This window comes from Cucurbita moschata, unplaced genomic scaffold (genome assembly GCF_002738365.1).
Source record: "Cucurbita moschata cultivar Rifu unplaced genomic scaffold, Cmos_1.0 Cmo_Scf00043, whole genome shotgun sequence".
NCBI classification, from domain to species: domain Eukaryota; kingdom Viridiplantae; phylum Streptophyta; class Magnoliopsida; order Cucurbitales; family Cucurbitaceae; genus Cucurbita; species Cucurbita moschata.
In genome coordinates, this window is record NW_019268559.1 from 573,292 (window position 1) to 591,604 (window position 18,313).

Consider the following 18,313-nt stretch of genomic DNA (forward strand, 5'->3'; position numbering starts at 1 on the left):
TATGGACCGAAAATTAATATATTCTGTTAGTGAGAGCAATATTCGGAGAAAATTCCATTATTTTGCAATTTTCATGAAATTACATTTTTCCCTTTTATTTTATCTTATTTTAAATAAAAAAAGAAAAGCATAAATAAAAGAATGCATAATATTCGCTGTCCTTTTATCTTTTAATGAGCCGTGTTCTTTTCTTTATTTTCCATTTAAATTAAAACATTATAAATTTAAAATTAATTGATTAATACTTAATCCAACCTTAAATATAATTATAATTTAATAACACCCTTATTAATTTGTATATATTTGTAGGCTCAACTAATTATTTAGGACAACTAATTTAACTAATTCATGAATCCGTTGAAACATGACAACTACTAATTATCCAAAGTATTTTTCATAATATAAAAATAACATGTGTATTAGATCCAACAAAATATAATTATAAAAACTTTCCAGTTGTGATAATAAAAATAAAATAAAGCTTTTCCATTATTTATTTGTCATGCATTATTTTATTTTATGGATCTCCACATCATTTTTAAATAATAAAATTGATTTAATTATTTATTGAATTAAAAATTAAATAAAAAAAAGCAGTAATATTTTTTTTTAACTGAATCAATTAATTAACACGGAAAGGTTAAATTTAAAGGCAATAAATGATTATGGGCCTTGGCCTTGAATTCTTCAAACACAAATAGACACGTGCTGACCCACACGCAGAGACAGCCATAAAAGCATCAAATTAATTAGCGATTTTCTTTCTTTTTGTAGTTTTCTCTTTATTACTGTTTTTTTAATAAGACTAAACAGTAATTAGGAGCATTTATGACTGTTAATTCAATTACCATTTATTACTTCTTTTTTTTTAAGAATAAAGGGTGAAAAAGAATTTAATATAATATTGGTCCAAAAGAAGTCCAAGCCAACCATGATAAATGGTCCCAGAAATGTCAAGAGAAAGCAATGGGCAGGACCATCGCTAGTGTCTCTCATGCATAAATTTTCTATTCCTTGAAAGCTAAAACTTTAAATCTTAGCTTACATGTGCTCCTGAAAATGACACGGTTAGATCTCGAGCATGTTCAAATAGCTAATAACCAGTGACTCAACAAGAAATCATTTCCTACGCCTATTCGAGCATAACCCAATTGATTAAGAAATAGCATCAACGGTTAAATATGGTTCACCTGCGAACCCTTTTTCTTCGTCTCAAAGTAGTGCAGTCTTTTCCTGTTGATAAACTCATATGAACAGATATTGAAAGTATATCAGGAAATGTAAGAATGACAACTAGCTTTAACGTGAGAGAAACTTAGTAGCACATGTTCTGATTCATAAAATGCAGATACCTTGCCCTCAAATCATTTCTGGGAACTATTCAATTACTGGTTTCTTTCCCTTCCCTAAATAGAAAAAAAGAACGGATTCGAGATATAATTATTCCTTTCTATGTCCTTCACGATCGAATCGAGTGGACAGTTTCAATCTATACAAGAGAATGCTACATTAACTTCATAATTTAAACAAACAACACAACAAATGGAATTTGAAGTTGATATCAAAATCAAGAATTCACTATGGGTCTTACAACATGATCCAGCATCCCTAGGTTAATCAAGACTGCATTTTGCTACACAGAATTTTTCATCCAATGTTCTCCCATTTTTCCAGACCTTTCTATTCTCAAGATATTCAGACTTCTCAAAGGGCACAATCAGGGTTCTAACCAAAAAAACATAATAAAGGATCACAAAATTGGGGATTGAAAAAATCCTAACAATTAGGGTGGCAAAAGAAGCAAATTAACCAAACTCAACCCTTCACTCCAAACACAGGCTTCAGAAACCTTGAGTTTTTTATTCCAACCAAGCAGCCCACCGGTTTCAAAACTCAATGGTTTTTGGTTATGAACCTATATGCTCCAAACGGTTCATAGAATTTTCAACAGGGTGGACGCTCAGGCAAACATTAGATAATCATAAGTGAGATAATTTGGTGTAGTCAATTTAACAGAAGCAATTTTTCCATGAATAAACTAGGGAGATGCTTCAAACTTAAAATGGTTCTATGGTTTGGTTGCATGTACTCGTATGATTTCTTCCCATGATATCGATAGGAATGACTAAGCAACAACCCTAAAGGCAAATTCCTTGGAAGGCATTAAAGAATCTACACAAGATGATCCAAGGTTTTGGTAACATTTTACTGAATCTCTAAAATACCCTACTGTAGTGCGCCTAACCAGTAACCAATCATTCATCAATAATGCCTTCTTGACACTAGTAATTTTTATTGGCTGGAAATGAAAGGATGTCATCAGAAGAGAGGAAATGAAAGAATGTTATCAAAAGGAATTTCCAGGGACAGAAAACTGAAAAGTACTGTCATTTCAAACCTCTTGATTATTTTTTCAAGGCTAACTATAACCATTTAGCAATTGGATAATTCATAAATAGTAGCAGACAAAAGATGAGTTTAGAAAGGTAACAGAAATGTTTGTGTGTATGCATGTAAGAATTTGTTTTAGGTTGTATGCAAGATTTGAAAAAGAACGGTGTAAAAAGTATAAAAAACCTTTCTGCTCGAGTTGAGAAAAAGGTTGACAGGAACAACAAAGAAGAAATCCTTCCAAAACACAACTCTGAGAACACTGTGAAAACCATTTTTAAAATAGTTTTCTTCAAAAAACGAAAATCTTCTATAATGGAAAAGGCCCTTGTTTTCAAGACATATAAGGAGATAGAGCTCATGCCAAACATCACTTCAGCATCAACTAGTACACTTTAGCATCAACTAAGACATTCGAAGAAACTTCCCTCCAGAAGTGAAGAGTAACAAATCCTCTCTTCCAATGACAATGGTCTCAAAGTCGTTCTCTCAAGAAAATGGAAGGATCATATTATTAGGGAATCATTATTCAGGGAATGAACCTACTCACACCCTGAAGCTACTACATATCCAAGGAATCTCAGGGCCAGCAGATGTCTATAGAGCATAAAACATGGAATTGGCTGTTAATAAAGGACACAAAAGAAGACAAATTATCAAACAGAGGTAAAAAAACGCAGAATTTATGGTGCTATTTAGCACCAACCTACTAAAATATAAGGAACGATCATATGAAGTACAGAACAAGGAATCAAGAGAGAAACTTCTCCAATGACAACTTTAGTTTAGTTCTCGAAACAATCTCTCTTCTATTGAGGTTAATTGTCTTAGTTAAAGATCTATAATAGGTAAGAGCAATACCAACTGCATTGAGAATAATGATCAAAGATTGAGATCTTCGTCCACCAAGAAACTGAGTAGGAGAAAAAGTGGACAGAAAAATATTGTGAACAGTTATAAGATTGAGATAACGACCATCCTGGAACTCATCTGGCATAATCATCATATAATATGAGTACGACAGCATTGGAAATGAGATGAAGTCCCAATTGATAAAAGATAAGGCCAGACATACAAGTATGAAAGGAAAGATCCTAAAAGTTCTAAGAATCCACAGAAGAAGAATAGAATAAGAAACAAAAGCTCTAGGAACCCTAGATATGAGCCTTCTGTAGATCCTCCCACATCCTGACAAGCACTTGAAGGGAAAAACTCAGAGAATTTGGAGGCTAGAAGAGGCACCCTCTCCAGAACTGAACCTAGGGAGATCTACCGAGGATGAACAGAAATGGAAGATTTTCATCTAGTCACCTCCAAACATGTAGTCATCTTCCATTTTATGTAGCCATAATAAATGCCTGAATCAAGTTTTCTGCCGCGCGCTTCTGTTCAGATGTGCCAGATATTAGAGCAATACGATCACCTCGAGATGAATTAGAGTCTGAAATCTCAATCAACGCTCCTGATATCTGAACAATGAAGAGTGTACATACTCAGTACCCAGAATGGCATAACAACAAAATAATAAGCTGTGTCTAGAGTTAATTTTTCAATCTCCTTCACTTTTTTGACTAATTAAAATCATTTAGGCAAAAGAGTTGGAAGTAAAAGCGTTTCAATAGTCCCAAAAGCTCTTTCAAACAATCTAAAAGTACAAGAAATATGGGCGAGAACAAACATGAAATATGTCTTGGAAAAGAGAAAACGGCTCTTTCTAAAATAAAGACATTCAAACCGGGGCAATTCTATTTTAGTTCTTATTGAAGCATATTCAGTATATTTTTACACATTTCAATCTCTCAAGCATACTAATATGATGAGCAAGGTATTAGAAACCAGCATCCTTATATTCTAATAGCTTTACTCAAGTTAATTACATCAGAGAACTAAATTTTTAACAAATGCTGTATCACAATGCCCATGTCACGTCATGTCTCAGCATCTTAGGAAGAAGTCTTCATAACAAGAAAAGAAAAAAAAAAAATCACATTCTCTATAAGAAAGAAAAAAAAAATGTTTCTCGTTAAAAAAAAAAAAAAAAAAAAAAAAAAAAAAAAAAAAAAAAAAAAAAAAAAAAAAAAAAAAAAAAAAAAAAANGTCTAGAGTTAATTTTTCAATCTCCTTCACTTTTTTGACTAATTAAAATCATTTAGGCAAAAGAGTTGGAAGTAAAAGCGTTTCAATAGTCCCAAAAGCTCTTTCAAACAATCTAAAAGTACAAGAAATATGGGCGAGAACAAACATGAAATATGTCTTGGAAAAGAGAAAACGGCTCTTTCTAAAATAAAGACATTCAAACCGGGGCAATTCTATTTTAGTTCTTATTGAAGCATATTCAGTATATTTTTACACATTTCAATCTCTCAAGCATACTAATATGATGAGCAAGGTATTAGAAACCAGCATCCTTATATTCTAATAGCTTTACTCAAGTTAATTACATCAGAGAACTAAATTTTTAACAAATGCTGTATCACAATGCCCATGTCACGTCATGTCTCAGCATCTTAGGAAGAAGTCTTCATAACAAGAAAAGAAAAAAAAAAAATCACATTCTCTATAAGAAAGAAAAAAAAAATGTTTCTCGTTAAAAAAAAAAAAAAAAAAAGAAAGAAAGAAAGAAAGAAAGAAAAGAAATACTAATTCAAGTGGGAGATTGGAGAACTAGGAATTCTTTCGCTTTTTTTATAATACGAACATATATTTGGTGTGATGTTAGAACTGTTCTCCAATTGACCAAAGAAATATGTCATTAAATAATCATAATGTTGGCCATATAAGTCATAGGAAAATAAGGATATCAATAATAATGAAATGTAGACAACAATAAACCAACCTTCCTAATGTTAGCGATATTAGCCCCTCCTTTTCCAATTACTTTACCAGCTGCGGTAGCTGGAATCAACATCTCAAGAGCCGATGGGGGAGGCAGCCTATACAAATAAATGATCAATGTTTTTTCATGACATAAAAACAATCAATGTAAAAACATTGGTTACGATTCAAAACATAAACTCTATAAATGAAGCAATAAAACTGTGTAACTTTTTAAATAAATAAGGTGGTGCACTGACCCTCCATACATCTTGGATGAATACGAGGACATGGATCCATAGCCACTGTCTCCCATCTGATACATGTACAGAAAAGGGTTTCAGTATGCAAGAAAATAGCAGAAAACAGAACAAAGAAATTCCTTTCAATATATCATAACTATTTGATCCACAAGTGACCGTCCTAAATGATCTTGCTCTCCCAAAAAGGAATACACACAAATACCCAAATCAAATGTTGAACTTGTCATCTCATTGGCATTAAGCAATTTTTTCTTTCAATTAAGACACGCAGTAAAACCTATGTTACTATTTGAAAAAACAAAGGTACTAATGTGCTGCAATATAAAACAAAAGTTTGCTTATAGCACCTACCGACAGTGATCCATATCCATATAGGCTACTTGAAGAGAGAGCGCCCAATCCACTTCCACTTTCAGCCCTCTGATCATAGCCCATTGGTGGAGCACCAGGAGAAACAGAAGGCAAGACAGACGGCATCGAAAAACTGGAACCAGAATGGTACATGGAATCGGTACAGACAGCAGGGTTATAACCAACTTCTCTATCTTTCAAAGCCTCTTCGCGAAGCCTTAACACAATCTGGACCAATGCATCTCTCACGCTGCCAACTTTACCACTTACCTGCAAAAATACATTCAAAGTGAAAATTGTAGTGAAAGCAAAACTGCATTCAGCATTAGTTAAGATTCACAAAGCAAACCTCCACAAGTTCATCATTGGCAGAAGCACACTTAATTTTGTCACCCTTAGAAATACGGATATCAGCTCTAGTTGTCTTACGAATCTCATTGATGATTGAACCACTTTTTCCTATAATACAACCAATAACTTTAGATGGAACAAGTAGTCGCATAATCACTGTGCCACCTTCATCATCATTGATCTTTTCTTGCAGCAACAAAACAGTTTCAACAGCCATTGATTTCAGGTCATCTAAAGACTGAAAAAGGCATGAAACATCAAGATGGGCAATGTATTCATTAAAATAGCGAATCAGTTCCAACATGAATAAGACATGCAAATGAAATAACCAAACAATAAGCTACTGCACCACACAAATTATGCAAGTTAAATATCATGCTAAAATTCTAAAACAAATTGTTTGATGACCCGCGAACCATTTCAACTAGAACAAAGGATAGTGTGCAGTTGAAGGTTTCTTTTCTGCAATGGAAATGAATTCTGCAAAATCTACTACTTCGGACACAGAGAAAGTCAGTGGCCATTTTTCCAAGTTCATTTTGCAATATTACTTACAAAATCCTTTGTTATTAGCTTAACAAATGACATAGTTTTATTTGATCATTATGTGAGTTATACGTGGTTCTAAATCTTTATAACTATATAACTCTGACCTATTTAGACTGAGGCTTAGTCCTTCCCTCTCCAATGGAAAACCCCTCAAAACAACTCAAGTCTTCTAAAAAAAATTCAAAAGTTGATTTCAAGAAGCATCATTTGAGAAACTTCTCAAAATTAGCTGCAGAAGCAAATGCTTGCGGAATATCAAAACTCAAAAACCAATTTCCCAAAGTACTAAACTGAATCAAATTACAAAGAACACTTCTAAAATTTTCCAAACAATATAGAGTGGGCATATGCATATTTATATTGTGTTCGAAAATTCTGCAAATAAACCCATCTAGAAAATTGTACATAAGACCAACATGCAGTTAAAGACATTGGCTGAGAAAAACTCTTCTTGGCTTTAGTGAGAGAAGAGAGAGTACCTCAATTGACGTGATGGTAATTAAGCATTCATCACAATCACGTTTGGAATCATCAACTTCCACTCGAGATCCACTAGCTTGCCTTATGCTTTTAATGGTACCCCCACCCTTCCCGATGACACGGCCAATGTTATCCAAAGGGCATAATACTCTAACAATCAACTCCTCAGATGGAGGATGACCACCAATACCAGAAACAACAGGAAGAGAAGAATAAAGAGGCCATGTATTCCCAGTGTCAGGGTAATCATGAATGTCCTGGACATGTTGAGCACCAAGCATCGGTGGAATAGATCTGGGAGGAAGAATGGGATCTGCACTTGGATATAGTCCTCCTGCAGAATACAGAGGGACATCTGAAGGGATAATTATGCTAGGAGGGGCCTCATTTACAGTCGTATCAAGAGGAATCTCTTCTCTGGGTGGGAATTTGTACATGATTGAAGATATTGCAAATAAAGCCCGTCTTACTCCCTCAGGTTCACCAGCTATCTACTCCAAATAGAAAAAAAAAAAAAAAAATGGTACTGAAGATCAGCAAACAGCGCCAAAAAATTATTGAAAAGAAAACAGAAACAAAGAGTGAGCGTTCATTCAGGATTCTGAAGCAGGACATGAATATATAAAAGTTCTTACACAACAACTACCAAGTAATCCCCGTGTCAGTATAGCCTCCTTTTATGTGAGTTAGATAGGTATGCTTACAAAACATATTGGTTTCCAGATCCATTTCTTAAAAGTTAAGAATCTATAGATTGATCGAGAACCGGCTTGTTCAAACCATCAATTTCTTAATTTCAAGAAGCAAAAACATTTTAAGTCCACCAAATCACATATCTCTAGGTAATATGAAACACTTGTAATGTCTTGCAAGTGATAACTAATATCTAGCTAACTACCTCTATGCCAAGGTATAGTACAATATCCATAGATATTTTCAGTATGTTGAAGGACACCTCAGGCCCAGTCCTTAAAAGATAAATCAGACAAAAAAGTAAACACTTCAAAACATTCAGCAGTAAAGAAAGGTGCAATAAACCTGCTCTTCTGCGTCCTTAGGATCTCAACAAATACTGAATTAAACATAATATCATTGTTTTTGGTAGAATTTTTAAATACTAGTGAATGTTTTTTTAAGAAAAAAATCTTGTTCTTTGAGTCAACAAGGAAATTTTAAAAAGAAGAAGAAGATGCACCAGAGATAGACGTTTAGGGTTCTTGATTTAATATCAAAGAGGCATGGGCAGCAATGAAAATATAACAAAGATAAGTAGTTGTAAAGCTCACTGAAGCTCTCAGACGACTCTCGTTTGAACATAATGTTGAAACAATGTAAAGCATGATGAGACACGAAATTTCAAGCTGATGATTAATTGTTACATTTGAAAAAACAAACGGATGTATCAAGTTGGAACTTCATGATATCAACAGCGATATTAAATTTTAAAAAAAAAATGGAATGAGAGCCAAACATACACACCATGACAAAATTATCAAATTCCATTGCGCACGAATGAATGGGATCAGTGGCATCCTTGGGGCTGATTTTTATACTGGTTCTTGTCTTGCCTCTAAGCTTTTTTATAGTCGATCCTGCTTTACCAATAACATTAGCAGATTGGCTTGAAGGGACAAGAATTTGGCATTGTTCCTTGTCCCTCTGATTCTTATCTAAATCTCCAGCAGAGGCCAGTGCATTAGCAATGGCAGCATGAACTTTAAGCAGAGCATCTTGGGCTGCACATACTGGTCGCCTGTCATAGAACTCGTCATCAACATCCACTTCCTCCTTATCCTTGACAAAGCAGAATATTGTTATAACACGGTCCTTAGCACCAGGGAATGGATCAACCACCTTAATCTTTGCTCTCGTTTCTTGTCTTATTGAGTTAATCACTTTCCCACTCTTACCAATAACACTTCCAATAACCTCGTCTGGACACAGTATTCGGTAAACAACCAATTCATCACCGACCCAGTCATCTCTATCAGTAATCCGTCTCTTGTAGCCCTTACTGTCTCCATTATTGTCCCTCTGACCATAAGGTCGCTTCCCACTCACCATTTTACAATTTCAATTTGCCTGCATTTCAGCCAACAAAAAGGCATAAGGAAAGGAAAAGTCTGCATGAAAACGCATCCAATCAAATCTTCCTCCTCTAACGCGAAACAATAAACCCAACCATTAGAACGTTGCTAAGCAAGAATCCTTGGGGTGAGAGGAGGGAAAAGACGAAACCCTAATTCACAGAGCCAACAAGAACCACCGTGAATACGACAGAGGCAAAAACAGAAGGACGAAAGTACCTCAGCGAAGTAGATGAAGTAGCGGCACCACCGCAAACTTTGGCCGCCGATGCAGCGATTGGAGGAAACGTGACTAAAACTACAATTCAAGGGTTTGCAAGAACCGCCCTTTTTTTCTTTTGTATATTTATTTCGTTCGCTCTTTTAGTGCGTTATCCAAGAAGATAAGATCTCAGCCGTTGAATGTTATGATCTTTCGTTATTTGATTTTTAAGAAACAACGTAAAAATATGAATATTCATTTCCGTTGGACTAGATAAAAAAGTATTAACTTTTCAAAATTTTCATTAAAATTCTCAAATTAAAAAAAAAAAAAATCTAAAAAATACTCTTCCTTCAATTATAGATTAAAATCATTAATACTTAAATATATCTTTTTAACTTTAAGAAAATTTCAAAAATATCTTGAATTTTAACTTTTAATTTTGAAAAATTATTAAAAAATATCTTGAATTTTTTGAAAGTTACTTAAAAACTTCAAAAATATTTTTTAATTAAAAAAAAAATTCAAAAATACCTTTTTAATAATACACAATTTAAAAATACCCATGAATTTTTTAAAATAATATTAAATCGACTTTTATTTGTAATTACTTTAGTATACCCTAAACAAAGGTTAGAATTTTGTGAAAAATAAAATTAAAAAATATTTAAAGCAAATAACAACTAAAGCTTACAATATTACCATTTAAAAAAAAACGTTTAGAGTTTAGCTATATTCATATCATCCAATAATTCAATTAACTTAAACTACCTACTACCATATATTATAAAATTTTCTCCAGGTGAGTTTTTTTTTTTTTTAGTTGGGTTGACTTTTTTTTGTCTGATTGACATTTTTTCTGATCAAGTCAACCCAACCATCTCCATTGAGTCATGAGCTACTCTATTTCGATTACTCGAGTTAACATTTCGAGCTTGGTAAAATAATTTATCCAATCTATTTCAATTCCTGTACCCATTGGCTCATACTTTAAATAGAAGAATCATTGAATTGAATCATAAATTTGTGAAATTCTCAATCACCCTCCAATTTTTCATCATCATGAGTTCATATGGAACAGCAATTGTAATTCAATTGCTTACATACATTCACAGGAGAACGGGATGTTATCGAGGATTGAGCATAACTGACACTCCTGCAAACGCCCTCCACACAAGTTCTTACTCGCGATCCATTTGAGAAATATCCGTGAAACAGATTTGGTTGCAAACGCTCACCTTGAAAATCCAATCCAAACAATGTGGCCGCTCTCTCTCTTCCTCAATTTGATCCCCACCCCCCTTTTGTCTCTATCACTCTTGTGCTATATTTGTTGTTTGTTTTCGCACTCTCCATTTCGAGAGCTCAATCTCTCTCTCGATCGCTCGTCTTTCCCTCTTCTCTTCGTTATCTTTAAGCCCTTTTATCACTTCCATTCATTCATTTTCATAGCCACAGATAAGGGTATGCTTTACCTCTCTCTCTCTCTCTCTCTCTCTCTCGCTTACATGTTAGTTCTTCCGCAACTTTTGATTTGATCTGTTCATCTTCCTCTATCTGGGGTTTTGTGGTATTACACGCATGTCTTGTTCGATCATTCATTTGGGTCTTTCGAGTTTTATGTTTCATGCAGTTTTGATTGTTTCTACTCTGTTTCATTCATATGGGTTTTGATTCTTTTGGACTGATTTGCTCCGTGAATTTGCTTTTCTGTTTCATTCTCTATTTGTCGATGAAATTAGAACGAATGAATGAATTAAATCCGATGTTTTCTGGTTCACGTAGACTCATATCTTGATTGATAGAAGTTTTTTAAAGTGAAAAAGCATTGAAACAACGATTATATGATCTTAAACACCATTCGTATGCATTCCTTTTCTCTGGGTCTTGATGAGAATCATCGCTTAATCCTTATTCACTGTCACAAGATAAGATTGGTATCAAATATCTGAGATGGTTTCAATTTGGTGGGCTTTGAATCACACAGATTTGAGTACTCTGTTTGAAAGATGGAGATTACTAATGTCAGTGAGTATGAGGCTATTGCAAAGGAGAAGTTGCCCAAGATGGTTTATGACTACTACGCATCTGGCGCAGAGGACCAGTGGACCCTGAAGGAGAACAGAAATGCATTTTCCAGGATTTTGTACGTTTCTTTCCATGTTCATCAGTCCTTTCCAATACAAAGTTGCTTTGTTATCCAAAATTATGAATGAAAATCTGTCTTTCACTGAGACAGGTTCCGCCCCCGTATTCTTATTGATGTGAGTAAGATAGACATGTCAACAACTGTGTTGGGATTCAAGATTTCAATGCCCATTATGATTGCTCCAACTGCCATGCAAAAGATGGCTCACCCTGAAGGTAAGAACTTCCTAATCCCGATGTCTAGCCAGTTATGCATGTTAGGAATCACGACTCTACTCAATGGTATGATATTGTGTACTTTGTGGGGACTCCCTCCCAACAATCCTCCCCTCGAACAAAGTACACCATAGAGTCTCCCCTAGGTCTATGTAGCCTCAAACAAGGTACACCATAGAGTCTCCCCTGATGTCTAGCTAGTATTGCATGTTAGGAATCACGACTCTACACAATGGTATGATATCGTCCACTTTGTGGGGACTGCCTCCGAACAATCTCCCCTCAAACAAAGTACACCATAGAGCCTCCCCTGAGGTCTAGATAGCCTCAAACAAAGTACACCATAGAGCCTCTCCTGAAGTCTATGTAGCCTCAAACAAAGTACATCATTTGTTCGACACATGAATCACTTTTGACTATACCTTCGAGGCTAGTAATTTCTCTGTTTGACACTTGAGGATTTTATTGACCTGACTAAATTAAGGGCATGACTTTAATACCATTTTAGGAATCACGACTCTCCACGATGGTATGATATTGTCCACTTTGAGCATAAGCTCTCATGACTTTACTTTGGGTTTCCCTACCAATGGAGATGTATTCCTTACTTATAAATCCATAATCATCAACAATGCAGTGTCGGTCTATAATGGTGTTTTTGAGCTGATTTTCACTTCCATGCCTACAAGGACAGTGTTTTCATCTGAATGATATTGTCGTTTCAATGCAGGGGAATATGCAACCGCCAGAGCAGCATCTGCAGCGGGCACAATTATGGTCTAAAGTTCTACTATTCTCTCAAATGTTTTGTACATAATATTGTTTTGAATTAAGGACTGTTTGTTTCTATGCTTGATTCGAGTGATTCTTGAATTGTTTCAGACCCTTTCCTCATGGGCTACTTCCAGTGTGGAAGAAGTTTCTTCCACTGGACCTGGGATTCGGTTCTTCCAGCTATATGTAAGAACAATCTGTATGAATAACTTATGCTGCAAAATACAATTAGTCTTAATGTGTTTTACCCGAATTTATGTGATTGCTTATTCAGGTGTACAAGGATAGAAATGTGGTGGCGCAGCTTGTGAGAAGAGCTGAAAAGGCTGGTTTCAAAGCCATTGCTCTGACTGTGGACACTCCACGGCTTGGTCGAAGGGAAGCTGATATCAAGAACAGGTGTGTGGATTTATTGAGTCAGCTGTTATTGGTTTAGGTAGACAGTAAACCTTATTAACACATGTTTATCACACATAAATGGCTTTTGATGCAGATTTACTCTGCCACCATTTTTGACATTGAAGAACTTTGAGGGATTGGATCTTGGTAAAATGGACGAGGTAAGTGTGAAATGTCACTCTATTCTGTTGAACACAACTCTTTGTAGAAGCACTCGCACTCTTTATTAAGACAAATCGAGAAGGGATTACAAGACACTCTGTAAAAACTACTACACTTTGTGTTTTGGATTTCTTGGGATGAAAACCTAGGTAGAGTGGAAAGGTATTTATAGTAGAAACTAGACAATCTATTCCTAAAATATCTAGCTCATACAATTATTGGGGCTGCATATTCTGAGTTCTACTTCCATCAACAATGTTCTCATAACATTTTCTTTCTGTGGGGGTGCGTTTTACAGGCAGCTGACTCGGGACTTGCTTCGTATGTTGCGGGGCAGATTGACCGTACTCTCAGTTGGCAGGTAACAGAAAGAAAATGTCCTTCAAAGTGAAATAAACAAGACAGCACCATTGAAAAAGCTTCTTTTTACATTTACTTACAGGATGTGAAGTGGCTCCAGACCATCACCAAGCTGCCAATTCTCGTGAAGGGTGTACTTACTGCTGAGGACAGTAAGTAAATTCATAATAAGACATTCATTGCGATGATTTTAATGTATTCTGATGCTTGGCCTCCAAATTGCAGCAAGGATTGCCGTTCAAAGTGGAGCTGCTGGAATAATTGTTTCAAATCACGGCGCTCGCCAACTCGACTATGTCCCTGCAACCATTATGGCTTTGGAAGAGGTACTTAATACAACTTGACTATGTCCCTTTTGTTTGCCTGAAACAAAACATGTCATCATCTTTTCAGCTATTGATGATCTCAGGTTGTTAAAGCTGCCAGAGGTGAAGTTCCTGTTTTCCTGGATGGCGGTGTTCGACGTGGAACAGACGTTTTCAAAGCATTGGCACTCGGAGCATCTGGCATATTTGTAAGTAAAAAGAACACATATCAGACAATCACTTAGCTACTAGCTGAGGACTGAATGATCACTTATCAAATATCTTATTCATCAATGTTAGATTGGGAGGCCAGTGGTGTTCTCTTTGGCAGCAGAGGGCGAGGCTGGGGTGAGGAAGGTGCTTCAGATGCTGCGCGATGAGTTCGAGCTGACCATGGCATTGAGTGGCTGTCGCTCGATTCAGGAGATTACCCGCAACCATATTGTGGCTGACTGGGACACTCCTCGCATCGTGCCGAGGCTATGAGATGGGTTGGCAGTCTGTTCTTGGGGTTCTTCTGATATATAGCCATATGATGTTATGTTATGATAAAAATATGTAATGTCTTCTTGAATGGGATATTACATTCATCCTATATTGTTTCTGTTGCCAACATTGATATGTTACTGTCTGAAGTTGACAACTTTATGTGTTTTTGATTGCTGGTACAGGTGCTTAAACGAAAAATGGCCAAAAAAAAGAAAAAAATAAAGGTATTTTGGATTTCATGTTATTACATGATGGAGTACAATTTAGAAATGGTTTGGTTTTCGTGTTGTTCATCGTACTGGGATTTTCGATCTTCATTGCTTCACCAAATCTCGGTCGTAGCTTGTAAGGCGCTTTCGGCGATCCCATAACAAGATCTAACGCTTCTTCTCTTGCTTTATATGTCCTGTCATAACTTATACTATTGCCAACTTTCATTTCTTCTCTTGCTTTATATGTCCTGTCATAACTTATACTATTGCCAACTTTCATATCGTCAAAACAAGAAGACGAGCGAGACATGATGATTGAGTCATCTTCATCTACATCCAACTCATCGCCTTCATCTCCGTCCTACTCATCATCTTCATTTACGTCAAATTCATGTCTCCCCTTTCCCCATCCACAGGCGCAATGGGATGCCTCCTAAATAATATGCCGTTACATTATTAAACAATGGAATAAGGGATGGTAGCATATTTCATCTTTGGTTATATTTTGTCCTTCCATGGCTACTCGAAACTTTGGCACAAGGAATATGTAAAGAGGTATTCCACATCAAGAAAGTGTGACGGTCTCCATCACTCTAACCTACAAGACATGATACTCGATGTCTACGTCAAATCTCTAAACTTCTCACCTTTATAATCATTTCCACTCCCATTCCATATACCACAAAAATAAACCCACACGAGATATCTCGTGGACTGGTAATTTCCTAGTAGTCTTAACTGTTTCTTAATTGGAATTCAACCGAGAATTATGCAAACTAACAAAAAATATATATATAAACTATGATCGAGAAACAATATAATTCAACCAATTTTCATTTTAGGCATTTAAACATTACAAACCCCGTTCTAAGTGTTGCTAGTTGAAAATGTTTGTAAGAACTATGAAAAACGTACTAAAATTTGTCAGCTCAGTAAAAATAAAAGTTGGTGGACAATTAAAGTAAAAAAAAAAAAAAAATGAAATGAAATAAGGGCATAAAAGTAATTTCATTCTTATTATATCATAATCATCGCCATGGAATTAATTCTTTTATATATAAAAAAAAGGGACCATTTTGAAAAATGGGGAAAAAAAAAGTCAACTTTCTGGAACTTTCCGTTGAAACACTTCCCGTTTTCCCTCAAATTTCATTGCCAAAATATTTGAAAAGTCTATATTTATAAATAAGAAAAACGTTCCAAATCTCCAAATGAATTTCTCTGTAATTTCAGGAATCTTCCCGTGAATTTTATATCCAATTGGTACTATTATGCTTTTTGACTCGTGTTGATTCCTCTTTCGGCTTCTCGATATACGAGTTTAGTAACGACGTATCTTAACAGACAAAGAACAACAAGATCGCGTAAAGAATCTTTTGAGGTATTAATAACTTTCTGTCAATTGAACACCAAACGAATGTTTGACGTCGATGAATGTCTAGGAGGTCTTAAATATGAACTTTAACTCACGTTGATGTATTAGCAACATTTCATTCTCTTCGATCTTATATTTTATTACTTTGTCACGGTGAGTTAGTGCTTACTATCTAAGAATTGTCGAGTAAATAGTTCAGATTCAGGTGCAGTTGTTGCTCTGTGGCGATACGGACTCGACATTTAGTCAATAGAAGCGCTACTTCCTCTTTACAACCTCATCTTTGAAATTGATGAGTTGTAACTAACTAATAAAGGCTCGATGCTTGACAGTAACTTCTTTTCTTTGGTAGAATGACGAAAGGCTAGTTCAATGAAGGAAATCGCCGGAAACTCGAGAGTGTCACTTTTGGAAGTATTTGCCGGTAACCGAAGCGTCAAAACATAATAAAAAGAATGAGTTTAGCTAACCGATAGAAATTAGATTGAGTTGATAATTTATATAAATTGAGTATTCTATGTATATGGATTCTAAAAACACAGAGAAAGTTAATTTTAATGCTAAAAAATTAAACAAAAACCAAAAACATAGTAATTTACAAAAAAAAACAAAACAAAAAACAGGACATCAAGAACTTGATCTAAAACATTTCTAAACCCCAATGACTTGTAATTAGCTTCAGTGATTGTATGGAGATGTTGCTTGGACTCTATGCTTCCTCTTCTGCAGAAATCTTTGCAGCGATCTCTTCATAGAGAGCCCGGGAGTGGTTGGTGTTCGAGATACGGGAGATTGTTGTAGCATCGGTGATGTCGGTTCATTCAAGTCCTTCTCCTCTATTTCTCTAGTTGCCAGCTTTAAAATCGCTCGTGCCTGCAATATCCACCCATCGAATCATTAATCAAAATCTGAACCTAACTCGATTAATTTAGTTTCGAATTAATTAAGGTAATTATTAGTAGGAGGGTATTTGAATTTAATTAATTAATTTAATAAAATAATAAAAGATTACGTTAATCACTAGATTAGTCTATTGTCTATATAAGATTAAAGAAATAAAAAGAAGACGTATAAGAAAACGTGCGCTTTTCTATTAATAGAAGAATTAGGTGTAGCCAATTTTAGTGGGGTGAAAACGACATGTCAACAAAGCAAAACGCGGTGTCGGCCTAACGACGGAAACTAAACCACGCGCTGGGTCGCGTGAAGATTTCGTGTCAAATTATTTAAAAAAAAAAAAAAAAAAAAAAAGAGTACGAGGTGGTCACAGGCAGTCACAGGTCACAGCCAGCCAATCAATAATTTGGCGCCACGTAGCTCTTTAGAAATTTAGACAAACCGGGTGCACGAAAGTTCCGTACTACAAATCGTATAAAAAAGGGTTGGTTTTGGTACCTGAAGCTCGGTAACGTCGCAGACGCAGATCCGGCCGTTGTAGAAGATGGTGAGTTGCTGGCTTTGAAGGCTGCCGTTATCGGCGGAAGAGGAGGCGGCAGCGGCGGTGGTGGTGGGAGAAAGGCGAAGTTCTAAGTTGCAGTTTCGCCTCATTCTGAGAGACGAGTTTCCTGTCATCACAACGAAAATCTGAGTAAAGAGAGAGAGAGAGAGAAAGTAGATTTTGTGAAAATGAAAACAGGGGTGGAGTATTTATGGGGATAGGTGGGGTATACGGCGTCGTTTTCAAGGAAGATTAAACGCACGTGATAAATGATATTTGCTTATATAACTATACAATCTTTTGTTACGGCCACCACCACTACTTCCTGTCCTCTTACAATTCTCCACGTCGCCTTTTTTTTTTTCTTTTTAAAATTTTCTATTTAATAATAATTTAATATTCTGAAAGCCTTAATTTTTTTTTTTTTTACTAAACGAATGACCTTAAAAATAATTGACTAATGACATTTTATTGAATTTTTTAAAATAAAAATTAAAATAATACGACTCATTTTAAACAAGAAAAAGGAAAATGGACAATATTTCAAGTTAGTTTTAAAAGTATGAAAAGTAAAAGGAAAAAAAAAAAAGGATTTAGAATACTTTTGTAATTTTTTTTAACAAAATAAACTAATCATATTTTAAAATTAGAAAACATTCTCTATACCCACAAAAGTGTTGTTATTCTTTGGAATTAACGTAATAATTAAAAAAAATTATTTTCGATCCCGAAAATTAGAAAACTCGATGATATTATTTACAAGCTATAAACCAAAAATTAAAAACTAAATATTTAATTTGATTGAAATGTTAAGTAAATTTGATATTTTAGATTATTTAATCTAAAATAATTAAAATAAATAAATTTGTCGAGCAAATATTCAGTGAATAATTTGAAATAAAAAATTAATATTACTTGGCCGACACTCTTTTTTTTTTTAAAAAAAA

The 18,313-nt window shown here is 35.0% G+C and overlaps 3 protein-coding genes across 4 annotated transcripts; 1 reads left to right on the top strand and 2 right to left on the bottom strand.

Annotated features, from left to right (window-relative positions):
- Window positions 1-1,541: 1,541 nt before the first annotated feature.
- Window positions 1,542-9,607, bottom strand: LOC111433674 (KH domain-containing protein At4g18375-like). Its single transcript, XM_023070804.1, has 8 exons — window positions 9,506-9,607; window positions 8,679-9,281; window positions 7,199-7,690; window positions 6,169-6,408; window positions 5,820-6,089; window positions 5,466-5,521; window positions 5,228-5,324; window positions 1,542-3,860 (listed from the first exon to the last, which is right to left on the bottom strand). The coding sequence occupies exons 2-8, from the start codon at window positions 9,261-9,263 to the stop codon at window positions 3,729-3,731; spliced, it is 1,872 nt and encodes a 623-aa protein (XP_022926572.1). The 5' UTR covers window positions 9,264-9,281; window positions 9,506-9,607; the 3' UTR covers window positions 1,542-3,728.
- Window positions 9,608-10,799: 1,192 nt separating this feature from the next.
- Window positions 10,800-14,520, top strand: LOC111433862 ((S)-2-hydroxy-acid oxidase GLO1-like). 2 transcript variants are annotated; one of them, XM_023071113.1, is made up of 12 exons: window positions 10,800-10,952; window positions 11,476-11,634; window positions 11,728-11,852; window positions 12,583-12,629; window positions 12,735-12,812; window positions 12,901-13,025; window positions 13,120-13,186; window positions 13,486-13,548; window positions 13,630-13,699; window positions 13,773-13,873; window positions 13,957-14,061; window positions 14,153-14,520. In XM_023071113.1, exons 2-12 carry the CDS (start codon window positions 11,498-11,500, stop codon window positions 14,336-14,338), a joined length of 1,104 nt encoding a protein of 367 aa, XP_022926881.1. In that variant the 5' UTR covers window positions 10,800-10,952; window positions 11,476-11,497; the 3' UTR covers window positions 14,339-14,520. The 2 variants fall into 2 exon arrangements, with proteins under 2 accessions (XP_022926881.1, XP_022926882.1); XM_023071114.1 differs by lacking the exon at window positions 10,800-10,952 and adding an exon at window positions 10,974-11,058.
- Window positions 14,521-16,432: 1,912 nt separating this feature from the next.
- Window positions 16,433-17,532, bottom strand: LOC111433812 (protein TIFY 5A-like). Its single transcript, XM_023071034.1, has 2 exons — window positions 17,324-17,532; window positions 16,433-16,801 (listed from the first exon to the last, which is right to left on the bottom strand). The coding sequence occupies exons 1-2, from the start codon at window positions 17,498-17,500 to the stop codon at window positions 16,607-16,609; spliced, it is 372 nt and encodes a 123-aa protein (XP_022926802.1). The 5' UTR covers window positions 17,501-17,532; the 3' UTR covers window positions 16,433-16,606.
- Between the last annotated feature and the right edge of the window lie 781 nt (window positions 17,533-18,313).

What these genes read in the sequence shown, in the direction of transcription:
- LOC111433812 (XM_023071034.1), bottom strand. Translation starts at nt 17,500, where the DNA reads ATGACAGGAAACTCGTCTCTCAGAATGAGGCGAAACTGCAACTTAGAA. An exon ending in GCGACGTTACCGAGCTTCAG is followed by an intron (nt 16,802 to 17,323) that starts GTACCAAAACCA and finishes TGGATATTGCAG; the next exon opens with GCACGAGCGATTTTAAAGCT.
- LOC111433862 (XM_023071113.1), top strand. Translation starts at nt 11,498, where the DNA reads ATGGAGATTACTAATGTCAGTGAGTATGAGGCTATTGCAAAGGAGAAG. An exon ending in TGTACTTACTGCTGAGGACA is followed by an intron (nt 13,700 to 13,772) that starts GTAAGTAAATTC and finishes TCCAAATTGCAG; the next exon opens with CAAGGATTGCCGTTCAAAGT. An exon ending in CCATTATGGCTTTGGAAGAG is followed by an intron (nt 13,874 to 13,956) that starts GTACTTAATACA and finishes TGATGATCTCAG; the next exon opens with GTTGTTAAAGCTGCCAGAGG.
- LOC111433674 (XM_023070804.1), bottom strand. Translation starts at nt 9,263, where the DNA reads ATGGTGAGTGGGAAGCGACCTTATGGTCAGAGGGACAATAATGGAGAC. An exon ending in ATGGATATGGATCACTGTCG is followed by an intron (nt 5,522 to 5,819) that starts GTAGGTGCTATA and finishes TACATGTATCAG; the next exon opens with ATGGGAGACAGTGGCTATGG. An exon ending in TCATCCAAGATGTATGGAGG is followed by an intron (nt 5,325 to 5,465) that starts GTCAGTGCACCA and finishes TTATTTGTATAG; the next exon opens with GCTGCCTCCCCCATCGGCTC.